Source organism: Oreochromis aureus, linkage group 14 (genome assembly GCF_013358895.1).
Source record: "Oreochromis aureus strain Israel breed Guangdong linkage group 14, ZZ_aureus, whole genome shotgun sequence".
NCBI lineage: Eukaryota > Metazoa > Chordata > Actinopteri > Cichliformes > Cichlidae > Oreochromis > Oreochromis aureus.
Genome location: NC_052955.1, coordinates 36,299,093 through 36,311,938, shown reverse-complemented (window position 1 = coordinate 36,311,938; position 12,846 = coordinate 36,299,093). Strand labels below are relative to the sequence as shown.

General features: G+C 39.4%; 1 protein-coding gene across 5 annotated transcripts in view; it reads right to left on the bottom strand.

Annotated features, from left to right (window-relative positions):
• fat3a (FAT atypical cadherin 3a) overlaps positions 1–12,846 on the bottom strand; it is a 215,487-nt gene that overhangs the window by 19,598 nt on the left and 183,043 nt on the right. For all 5 annotated transcript variants that reach the window (XM_039622588.1, XM_039622586.1, XM_039622587.1 and 2 more), the window contains 6 exons: positions 8,045–8,188; positions 6,746–6,943; positions 5,405–6,206; positions 4,968–5,102; positions 4,678–4,832; positions 392–625 (listed from right to left, as the gene is read on the bottom strand). In XM_039622588.1, the coding sequence (XP_039478522.1) occupies positions 392–625; positions 4,678–4,832; positions 4,968–5,102; positions 5,405–6,206; positions 6,746–6,943; positions 8,045–8,188 (1,668 nt within the window). The remainder of the gene's footprint in view (positions 1–391; positions 626–4,677; positions 4,833–4,967; positions 5,103–5,404; positions 6,207–6,745; positions 6,944–8,044; positions 8,189–12,846) is intronic.

The window sequence follows — 12,846 nt, the reverse complement described above, 5'->3', positions numbered from 1 at the left end:
TAAAGGGAGTTTTTTCTTCCCACTCTCACCAAAGTGCTTGCTCATAGGGGGTTGTCTGATTGTTGGTGTTTCTGAGGGCATGTCTATGCCCTGTTAACAATAACAAGCTCAGAGGCTAGCAGCTTGTTCTTTGTGGATAAACCACTTGCTTTTGATGGTAAATCAAGGGAAGACCTGACTACGAAGCAAGCTGCTAGTGGTCTGCTTTTACTGCTTTCAGATCAGTTACTATCTGTGAAACACAGCTAACAATAGCAGGTAATGATGAGTTTGAGTTTCCGTTTGCAATCTGCCTTTGGTCAACATGTCTGATGTAAAGGAGATAAGATATGAAAAAGCTGTTAATTAACTCCTGTAGGAAGTTATTAACCCTAGGTACTCATGAACTGACCAGTGCTCCAAAGACGATAGTTGTAGGTACTCTCTGTACAAATGATGGTCCACGGCGTCGTTCAACATAGCTGTCATCAAGTGCCAAGCTGCTGAAGTTGCGATTCAGCTCAAGTGCCATTGTGTGCCAGCTCCCATCATTGATACGACGACCTGAGATGCCCAGCATGTCAGGACTGTCATCATTTCCACCAAGTCCACAAGCCAACTGGAACCACAGCTTCCCATCCTCCAACTGCACAGAGACACACACGCACAGTCTTTGAAACATCAAAGTACATAAATATAGTGTTACATAAATACATTCTGCAAAAAATTTAACTGTAATTTAACTGTAAAGAAAATACAGATGTTGGTGATGACAGCTTCAAGATGCCTCCTGTATTGAGAGAAACTAATCGCATGCATTGCTCAGGTGTGATTTTGGCCCATCCTTCCACACAAACAGTCTTCAAATCCTGAAGCCTCTGTGGGCTCTTACTATGAACACAAGCTTTAGGTCTTTTTCCATAGATTTTCAGTTGGATTCAGTCAAGATAATTGCTGGGCTATTCTAGCAGCTTTATTTTCTTTCTCTGAACCCCATTTTGAATTTCTGCCGTGTGTTTGGGATCATTGTCTTACTGAAGCGTCAACCATTGTTTCCTCTTCATCATCCTGGTACATGGCAGTAAATTTTTTTAAATTAAGAATATCTCTATACATTTTTCCATTCATCCTTTCTTCAATTATTTGAAGAATACCAGTGCTGTATGCTGAAAAACAGCCCCACACCATGATACTAACACCTCCAAACTTTAATGTTGATACGGTGCTTTTGATGTGATGTGCAGTGCCTTTTGACCTCTAAACATAGTCTGTATTATGGCATTCAAAGAGTGCCATTTTGGTTTCATTTGACCAGACTATATTCTCCCAGTATTTCACAGGCTTGCCTAAATTTTGTTCAGCAAATTTTAAATGCCCTTCATTTAAAGTTAAGGCCTTTAAAGTTTATGCCCTTGTTTAGAAATTATGCTGTAACAATGCCATCAGTATGTTTTCCAACAATAAGGTTGCAAAGGTCTTAAGATACCTCATTGGTTTTACTCATCATTAGATGTTCTTTGTGTGACACCTTGGTAATGAGGCACCTTTTTATAGGCCATCAGTGAGGACTGAAGCTACTGATATTAATTTGCACTATGTGGCAGGATTGCTTTCCAGTTATTGATAGATTTCAGCTACTGTCATGACCTTCCATGCATTTCAGCACCTTCCTTTCTTCATGTGTTCAATACTCCTTCCCTGTGTAGTTTCTCATTATTACACATAACTAAATTTGTGGACATCTATGGTTTGACTTTGCATGTGTGGATTGGATGGGTTGTATACATACTGACAAGAGGCATTAACCTCATAATAATAAAGTAGTATTGATTGATGCAACATGTGAAAATTCTTTTTTGAAGGTAAAACTGAAGGTAACACTCTAAATATATTTAATGCCGTGGCTTATTATCATTAAACAAGTGTGACAGTTTCTGTGTAATAACTTGGAATCAAAGTTGCAAAATGGAAAACTACTATTAAGAACCTACTAGATTCTTTGTGAGGAGAGTGTCAAGCCCATCACAGAGACAGGCCCAAATGCCAGACACACACACACTGAAGGCCATCACCATGGTAACTCATTGACTTCACTTCGCTGACAGACGTGCAAGCCAATGAGAGAGAGAGAGTTGATTCATTTGAAAGTTATCATTTCATTGGTTAATCATAATTTCCTCTCTTTCTCTGCCTTTGCTATTGGCTGAGATTTTTTATGTTACCTCACATCAAATGTTTGTCTCTCTTCCAGTTTAATAGTTATTCACTATATTGCTGAAAGTATTCACTCACCCATCCAAATCATAGATCCAGGTGTTCAAGTTACATTCATGGCCACAGGTGTATACAACCAAGCACCTAGGTATGCAGATTAATTCACAAATATTTGTGAAAGAATGGATCACTCTCAGGAGTTCAGTGAATTCCAACATGGTACCGTGATAACGTGCCACTGGTGCAAGTCCAGTGCTGGAATTTCCTCACTACTAAATATTCTAAAGACAACTGTCAGTGGTATTGTAGCAAAGTATTATAACAGTTGGGAAAAACAGCAACTCAGCCATGAAGCAACCAATGCAAAATCACAGAGCGGTGTCAGCGGAAAATCACAGAGCGGTGTCAGCGGATGCTGAGCTGAATAGCGTGCAGAGTTTGACAACTTTCTGCAGAGCCAATTTCTATAGTCCTCCAAACTTCTTGTGGCCTTCAGATTAGCTCAAGAACAGTGTGTCAAGATCTTCATGGGCTGCATCCAACATTATATCAGATACAGAATGGTAAAGCATGCAACCACTGGACAGTGGAGAGGTGTTCTTTAGAGTAATGAATCACACTTCTGATTGCCTGAAGAACAGTACTTGTTTGACTGCACTGTGGCAAGTGTAAAGTTTGGTGGGGAGGGATTGTGGTGTGGGGCTGTTTTTAAGGGGTTGGGCTCAGTCCCTTAGTTCCAGTGAAAAGACCTCCTAATGGTTCAGCATACAAAGACATTTTGAACAATTTCATTCTCCCAACTTTGTGGGAACAGTTTGTCGCTGTGCAGCTATCACATTACTACATATGTCTATGTGCCCAGCTACTATATTATTTGACAATGTCAAACTAATGAGGATAAAATGAAGATAAAATAGTCTGCCTTTAACAGTCAGATATTACAAATTGGGTTAACAGTGACTTCCTATGGTTTTTGCATTTATGCGCCATTTACTGTGTATGTAAATGCATAATCCCTCTCTTTTGCTCTAGAGTCTTTGTTTTTGTCCTGAGTTTCTGTCCTGACACCGGAATGTGTGGCTTGCTTGCTTGATAGCCATAGAAGTGAGAAGATAGCCATAGATCTCTAATTAAAAGAATGCAACATTCCTGGTTAAAAGTATGTGTAGCAATCTGTAACTGCAGTTGAACCATTTTGTTTATAATAGAGAGAAGTAGCACTGGAGATAAAGTTATGTCAAGAATTTCAGTTGTAAATGCCTGAGAGTTCTGCAATCCTATAGCAATTGATCCAGAGAGACAGCTAGCTCAAAGTGTGGTATTAGCACCTAGTAGTCGTACAGGTAGTGACACCATCAGTTCCTATGACATGCCATTAGAGGTCAAGCCACAAGCTCCTGTAACTTTTTAAGGGTGATGTTTAGGTGTTTAGGATGATGCCATAACTCGTCGTGGCATTTGTGATTGATGATTGTTTAGGGTAGATTCCAGTGTGGTGCTGTCACAACTTTCTGCTGCATTTCGAGGTGATGACATGATGCAGCCTTTTGTACTATGAACTGCTGCAGCTGTTTAGTGATGATACCATGAGTTGCCATGGCTGTTTGGGAGTATTTTCAGTGTCACTCTGCCTCTGTTAAAACAGAGACAGAGTGACACAGTTTCAGTTTTCAGTAGACCGAAACTGTTCGCCTCTCTTCCCAATACTTCTGTTCTGAAATATTTTAAGGATGTTTTATGTAAGGTTCTCATATTATATATTCTTAAAAACAGAAGTGAAATTAGCGCTAACAAAAAGAAAGAAAAAAACCCCCCCAAAACACGCAAAAAGGACTGAAAAAATGTGTAGAGCCACTGTGACATTGCACACCGCCATCTTCATGTATCTTATCTTACACTCTTGCTCCGCTTTTAGGTTGTTTTAAATTTTAATTTATTTAATTAAATAATTAATTAATCTAATGATTTATCTCTTCAGTTTATTTTTATCTTCTTATTATGACACATTATTTATTTGGCTTGTCAATCACCTGTGAAACACTTTGACCTGGACTTAACTGCATGACAGGTTCTAAACAAAGATAAGATTATAGCAGCTAAGTTAAACATGACAAACGTACATTAAAAATAGCTTAAATAGGTGAAATGGTGTGCTGATCAGTAAAATAAAATACCATATGAACAAACTTTTTTTTAAGTAAAAACAAATCTGAAATCAAGATATCAAGATAAATACAAAAAACAAAAACAAAAACAAAGTGATAATATGAACAAATAAAAAATAATGTAAAAATGTAGTAAGACTGATTGATCGATTAGTCTTTTATTTTAATGACTCAAGAGATCAGCAGCATAAGATTTAGGCTGCTGTTGATGATATGATATGATATGATATGATATGATAGATTACTTTTTAACAAATGACTGTCAATAAAATGTCCTTTGAAGTGGTGGAAACCACTACTGTAATGTGTGTGAATGTACCTTTAGCACAGTGCAGGGTTCAGTGTGTGTGTACATGATAATTCCTTGGCTCTGCAGTGTTCTGATCCTCAGACTCAGTTTCAACTCTGTTTGCAGCTGTCCAGAGAGTCTGTACTTGATGTAGCTGTTACCTGAGAAACTCAAAGATGAATGTCCTGCACCGAAAATAATAACAACAAATGTTAGACATTACTCTAGAGTTACATTACAGTTAGTTTTTTACTTGTTGTTCTTGCATCTTTTATTTTCATGCTGACTTTGGATTGTTTCTCTTTTGCCGACATATGTACCTGCACACTCTCCAAGTTTGCCTTGTGGACACTGGCATGCATAACGCCCTCTATTGGCCTCTATTGAAACACACTGCATGTCTGGTGGACAGGGTTGGTCCTCGCATTGTTCTGACAGGACAGAACAGCTGTCATCTGTCATACATACACACATGCACACAAAACACAGGGACAGACAGTAAGAAACTATTGAGAAACTATCCTAATGAAACTCACAGTAAGACACTATTAAAATAGAAGAAACAAAGACAGCAATGGGAGTTTAGCAAGTATCCAACTCACTCCACTTAATTTAAGCTGCAGTGCAAATAAGTGGATAAAATTACTTTAATTTAATTACTTTAATTTACTTTGCCAGTCACAAAGCGCTATACACAAAAAGCGTATCTTACATGTAGTCTAAGGCAAGACTGCAAAGAAAAACAATTCTGATTTACCATTGCATGTACAGCGTGAGGTCCGGTGAAAGCGAGGTGAGACAAAGCTGACCCGTGGGTTACTATATGTAGCGAGATTGTGTGAATCCAAGACAATGCTCTGTTCGCACTGAGCCCCACGACAGTCTAATCCAGAACAGTTCTTATCCAGGATAGCTGACACTCTAAGCACTTCCTCCAGGTTTCGCCGTGATGCACTTAGTTTTTGGGTGAGGTAGGCTGCCTTATAGTATCCACCACCTGCTTTTTCCATAGTGATGAGCATATCCAGCTGTTGCGTCCCTCCAACTGGCTGCAAACTTAGCAAATGCAGTGAGTCCTGCTGTTGAGTAGCAGCAGACTGCTGGAGCACATTTAACATGCTTTTCAAGTACAACGCCACAAAGTCTTGTGGTGCCACTCTCTCAAAACGCACTGTCACTGCTTCACGCAACATGTCTGGTGTTGCCTGCTCCACATGCACACTTACGGGTACAGGAACAGCAAAGCGACCATCACTGACACTAGCATTGAGAAAGTACCTGCCTGCATCCAAACCACCCAGGGCAATGATCTTTCCATCATGAGGACTAATCTTAAAAAGACTACGCTGAGCTGAAGGAGCGTGACCAAAAGTCAAAACATCATAAGGGTCCGCATCGGTGGCATGCAGCTGACCAATCACACCACCAGGAAATTCATCCTCCATAGTAACAATATGAATGTCCAGTGGTACTGCTACTGGTCGATGGAGGCTCTCCTCAATCACCCTGATTGTGAGTATGGAGGAGGATGACAAAGGAGGCTTCCCCGAATCTGTCACCTGCAGGAAAAGTCAGATCAGAAGTCAGAAGTAGAAAAATAACCAATGAAAAATATTAAAAGATAAACTAGATTAAAAGATATTTGAAATATGCAACATTTCTTTTACTTTAGCTTTTTTAAATGAGGATATTTCAAAAATATATTTTTTGACATTTTTTACCTTTTTAACAATAGCAGTAGACATACAGACAAAAGACAGAAAAGGCTATGAAAATAATTCACCACTAGGATATACCTCAGCCAACAGGCTCTAACATTTCTAACATTTTAAATACCATTTTGACAAACATGAATATATACCATTTTAATTGCTGCTTTAATTTTTTTTTTAGCAAGGTACAACATTTTTTTAGATTGAAGAATGTATAACTTGCTGAGCAGCAGGCACTGTGGCCAAATTGTGACACAGCAATGGTAGATACATGCTTCGCTAAAGTTTGCTGAACTTAAAACACTATCTTTTACAATAGTATGACAGTAGAGAAGAATGAGTGCAACAACTTTGTTTGTGTGGTGTAAGCAACAGTTTGACTCTACCTGTATCTGAATTACATATTCTGTTGCCAGGTCCCTTCTGAATACTTGATTGGCTACTAGTGTCCCATCTTTTTCCAACACAAACTCCCTCCCTTCATTTCCCAATAAGATACGGAAGTCGAAGGGTGGGCCATTTTGAGAGGAGTCCTCATCAATGACTGACAACTGCAGGATACTGGTACCAACTGGCTTGTTTTCCTGGTCAAAGGAAGCCAAGACGATGAATCATTATATGCATTTCACGTTCAGTCATAATTCCTAATCCGAATTTAAAGATTATTAAAATTAAAATAAAATGAAAAATACACATCTGAAAAAGAATCTACAGGACTGTTATCAACATTCTGGCAGAATAAAATAAATTTATAGTCTTTTAATAGACTATTTCAGGTTCAAGGGTCATTCATAATGTCATTCATCATGAGAAACATGACAGAATAAAATGAAGTAGGTATCTGTGCTCATAACAGTTAGAATAATTAGAATGACCCACAGTTTACTGTGGAGTGATGGCAGGCAAAAGCTGGAATCATTTTGATTTAAATCTTGGTGTTTAAATATTTAACTGCTAGCTTATAACATAATCTAACACAGTTGTAAACAGAGATGAGAATTTTTTTATATGTTTGGCCTGTGTTGCAATATCAGATTTCACAGCAACTGTAAGCTTTCCTTTTTTCACTGACTAATTTTTAGAGATGCTGATATAGGGGAGCGGACAGGCCTACTTAAAGCACTGACTTGGGAATTTAAGTACTATAGTTCACCTGAATTATTCAATTCAATTCATCCATCCATCCATCCATTCGCTTCCGCTTATCCTTTTCAGGGTCGCGGGGGGCACTGGAGCCTATCCCAGCTGTCATAGGGCGAGAGGCGGGGTACGCCCTGGACAGGTCGCCAGTCTGTCGCAGGGCTAACACACAGGGACGGACAACCATTCGCACTCACATTCACTCGCACATTTACACCTAGTGGCAATTTGGATTATCCAATTAACCTATCCCCACAAGCTGCATGTCTTTGGACGGTGGGAGGAAGCCGGAGTACCCGGAGAGAACCCACGCAAACACGGGGAGAACATGCAAACTCCACACAGAAAGACCCCGGCCTGATGGTGGAATTGAACTCAGGACCTTCTTGCTGTGCGGCAACAGTGCTAACCACCGTGCCATTAATTTTATTTATATAGCGCCAAATCACAACAAAAGTCGCCTCAAGGCGCTTCATAGGTACAATTATTACATGACATTGTTATATTTGGGTTCAACTGAAGATTGTGAGGATTATTAAGATTACCTGTATGACAACAGAGAGGTTGGCCGGTGAAAAGGTGGGTGGATTATCATTGATGTCAGAAATGTCTATGTTTACCATCACAGTGGAGGACATGGGAGGGGTTCCACTATCCAAAGCTCTTATGGCAAGTGAGTAGCTGGGAACCTACAAGGAAAGAGACAACAGAAGATATCCAAACAAATCAGGAATGATGCATTGGCACATAATGGTGAAGCCAGAAAATCCACTTTTGTAGCAGCACAGTGGAGTTTTCATTTTTCATTCAGCTAGTTTCAAATTCCCAAAAATTTCAATGGAATTCAAATTTGGCCTTCTCTTCTTGACTATAAGTCTCTTTACCTCCACTTCTTCCTTTTGAGCCATGCCTAGGTATAACTGCATTCAGGCACATGAGCAGATTTGGACACATTTACAAATTTCACCCCCCCCCCCAAAAAATCTATTATTCAACATTTTTTAATATGAATTTCTTTATTTGTACTCAATCAGGAAATCACTCAACCCATTTTTGTCTAGACTTGAAGGTGATAATTTTTATCCCCACTGCTTCATACTCAGCTACAAACTGTTCCTGTGCAAGCTAGAAGCTAACAGAACACATCATCTACAAAACCCAATAATGAAATAAAAATAATGAAAAAAAGAAATTCCACTATAGAAGGTGTGACTATTGGATTGAGTAGATCCTCAATGTGTTCCTTCCACCACCTGACTAAATCCCCTGTCGGGGTCAGCACCACTGTAAACAGTGTGTTTAGAATACTGCTTTCCCCTCCTGAATTGTCTGACGGTTTGCTAGAACCGCTTTGAAGGCAACCAAGAGTCTCCGAACTCCTCCCACACCAGAGTTTTTCCATCAGCCACTAGCACAGCTGCACTCCCCTGGGTCTGCCAGTACCTGTCTGCTGCCTCTGGAGTCCCACAGGCCTGCTAAGACTCCTTCATGATAAGACTCCTTCAGGCCTGGCGGCTCCCTTCATCTCCGGTGTCCACCAGTGACTAAGCAGAACCAGCACAGCTGGTTCTGGGATTAACACCACAACAGTTGCTATTAACCTTGCTGTAGCAGCCAGTGGAGCTGTGGAAAATGGTCCCCTCAGACTCAATGTCCATAGCCTCCTTCGGAGTGCAGTCAAAGCTCTGTCGGAGCCAATCGCCTCCTCACAGCGAAGGGAAATAGTATTGAGCAATCCTGTTATTTTTGGGGCTCCAAAAGGTTGTAAGAATCAACAATTTCAGTATATATTTCAAGGTGTGATTTTTAAATGGACTGTACTTATAAGCCACAATCTCTCTCTCTCTCTCTCAAATATATGTAGGAGCTATATATGGGAGCTTGAGGGTCTTGCACAGTATCTTAGCTGTTCCTATGACTGAGCTCTTCCGGACAGAGATGGGATCTGCTGGAGCCACTAGCCTAGTTTGGGAGTCACCGCACCTAGTGCTCCGATTACCACTGGGACTACCGTTACCTTCACCCTCCACATCTTCTCCAGCTCTTCTCTGAGCCCTTGGTATTTCTCAAGCTTCTTGTGTTCCTTCTTCCCGATGTTGCTGTCATTCGGAACCACTACGTCTATCACTATGGCCGTCTTCTTCTGTTTGCCTTCCACCACTATATCCGGTTGGTTAGCCATCACCGGACATAGTGGTGTATGTCTGTCTGTATCTGGAAGTCCCACAGGACCTTAGCTCGGTCGTCATCCACCACGGGCGATCGTGGCTCAAGAGTTGGGAGTTCGCCTTGTAATCGGAAGGTTGCCGGTTCGAGCCCCAGCTTGGACAGTCTCGGTCGTTGTGTCCTTGGGCAAGACACTTCACCCGTTGCCTACTGGTGGTGGTCAGAGGGCCTGGTGACGCCAGTGTCCGGCAGCCTCGCCTCTGTCAGTGTGCCCCAGGGTGGCTGTAGCTACAACGTAGCTTGCCATCACCAGTGTGTGATGAAATCTAATATTGTGTTTAATTAAAAATATTAAGTAGGCTGAACTCAATTTTATCAATTTGTTATTAGAACTCAATTTAAGTAATTTACCAGTACTTTTTATACAAAAACGCTGATCAACTCAATTTATTTGAGTTGTCTTAACTTAGAAAAACTAAGTAAGCGGGAAGTTTTGCTTCTCAGTGCGGAAGGATGAAACGATGTGGTTTGAAAATGCCACGTCACTACCGTCCTCCTCCCTCTCACGGATCAGTCCGGATGTTCAGGCGAGAATGTAGCTGCATAAAGTTCAAATATCTGCTCGATTTATCAAGACATCACATATTTGCAAAAATGCTCCGACTTTTTTGGAGACATCTATTTTTTTTAATGCTTTGTGGCAGCTTTTGAACATCTGTGGCATCTATTAATGTCAAATCTAGCCTTTATTTAACAACATAAGCAAACTGCTTTTATATTTAACTGACTTTTCTGTTTAATTACATTTTAAATAATAATAATAATAACAATAGTATTTATCTTGTTAAAAAATGTGTTTAAAAACAAGTTTTGCTATGAATGCTATAATCCAGATTAGTGGCCTGTTAAATGTTAAAGTCTAGGTTGGCTTTATAGTTGAGAATAAAATAATATAGCTTGTCCTTCTAAAGAATTAAGTTAAATTCCACAGTTGAATCATAAGAAACATTATGTTACATATAAACCCTGCCTTTTAACAAGCATGTAATGATTATATTTAAATTAGGTGGTCTTTTTTTAAACACATATCTCTTTAGGCCTAAACTGACAGTGCCAATACCACACATTCAGACACAGTAGAAGATGGTGTTTTTAATACTATATGTGTTAGTCTAATTTGGTTGTATGGGGTCTACATTGACCTTCTGTGTTGTAAGTTATAATGATTGCACATCCATTAAGGATCAAATCAGCTTTTTTCTCCCTCTGCTTGCTTCTTACTGTCTTTGAGGCTCGGGACCAGCACTCCTGCTGTTGGACAGAAAGACATCAACTCAGTGGTAAGTATTTTGGTTTTCCAATATATTAGCAACTGTCAGTAACATTTATATTAATCAGGCTGAACTTTAATCATACTCTAGATCAGCCTGTTTTTCTTATTGTTTTATTTGTGCTTTGGTTTGGGGAAGTTGTTTCTTTACTGATCTTTTCCTGTCTTCTGTTATTAGACTTGTGATATGACTGCACTATGCTGTTGCTGTTGACTCCAGTTAATTCTACAAGACATGCTGTGTAAGTAAACAAACAACAACAGTTTGGTCTGCATTTCTTGAAAGATCACATCCCCCAAACTTAGTTTAGAGGGTCTACACTGTATATAGTGAAGTCTGCAAATTTTCTAACAGCAAAATTTGTTTTGTGCCAAATCATTTTGCAGATCATTAGAATGAAAGTTATTGGCCATGTTTGTATAGCCCTTTTTAAAATGATGCTTTCATGACATTATTGTGTGTCGGGTGGTGGTCAGGGCTATCCAGACTGACAAGTGGGACATTGAATGTCACCTCTCCGGTGGGAAGAGAGCCTGAGATTGTCTAAATTGGAGTCTGTTCTATACGAAATGCAGAAAAAAATGTTTTAAGAAAGCAATTAAGTTCGTGTTCCAAAAAATATGATTGTTTGCTTGCAGGACAACAGGAGAGATGAGTCCTCCGTCACAGATGGTGTGGTCAGTGAAGACGGTCGCCTGCAGGTTCAAGCTCATTGCATCTCCAACCCACATCCACTGCCACTGTACTTAAGGGAAGTTAAAGACTTTCTTCTGCACTTACATTTGGATCACCTTGATCCATGATAGTCATTTAGGCAGTAATGCCTGGACTGGAAACAAGCCATCCTTAAAATATTACAACATTCCAGCTCCTGTGTTTGAATGAAAAACAAATGTGTTGTTTAAATTAGAGACTGCACTTGTGACAGAACATAAATATTTTATTTTGATTATATAAGTAATGTAAGTACAAAACAAACTTGTGGTAGGCCTTAACCTTTTTTTCAGAATAATTAAATCTGAGACTTTGTTTCATTGTAAGATTATAACAGTGATGGCAATATAATTGTTTGTTGTTCAAGTCAAGTCAAGTCAAGTCAAGTCAAGTCAAGTTGGCTTTATTGTCACTTCAGCCATATACAGTTTGTACACAGTAAGGCGAAACAGCGTTCCTCCAGGGCCAAGGTGCTACATGCAACATAAATTTACAACATAAATTAACAGAAAATCACTAAACTAGCTAACTAGAGACAGGACAGACTGACCTAACATAAATTACAACATAAATTAACAAAAACTAACTATCTAACTAAAACTAACTATTCTGACTAGGTAAGTAGTGCAAAGGAAACCGTAAACATACTTGGTATGTAGGTAGTGCAGGAACAGTAAACATAAAAATATTGTGCAAAAAGAGCATTTTCAAGAGAACAGTGTCCAGTATGTTGGCCGTTATACTTTTTTGCATTTGAAAATAAAAGTTGGGCTGCTTTTAACATCATTACAAAAAGTGTTGTTAATTATTTTTAATCATATCCAGGTTACCACAAATTGTTTTTTCATTTAGTTGAACTTGAAATGTTTGTCAGTAGGTAAACAATTAGTATTAGTCAGAAATATCAAGTTATTCTTAATACTGCATACTTGCTGTTCTGGCTCCTTAAGAGTCGCCCCTCATGTTATGTAGTGTTATATAAGTTCATGCAATCTTTATTTGTTTCTGGCACACTGTTCATTTTATTTTGACATCCTACCGGAAGTGCTACTTCTCATTACTTCCTGTCTAACAGGAGAAAGACAGTTTGCTACTCCTGTGCCTGCCTATGCTGCCTCTTAAGCCAGCACAGTCTG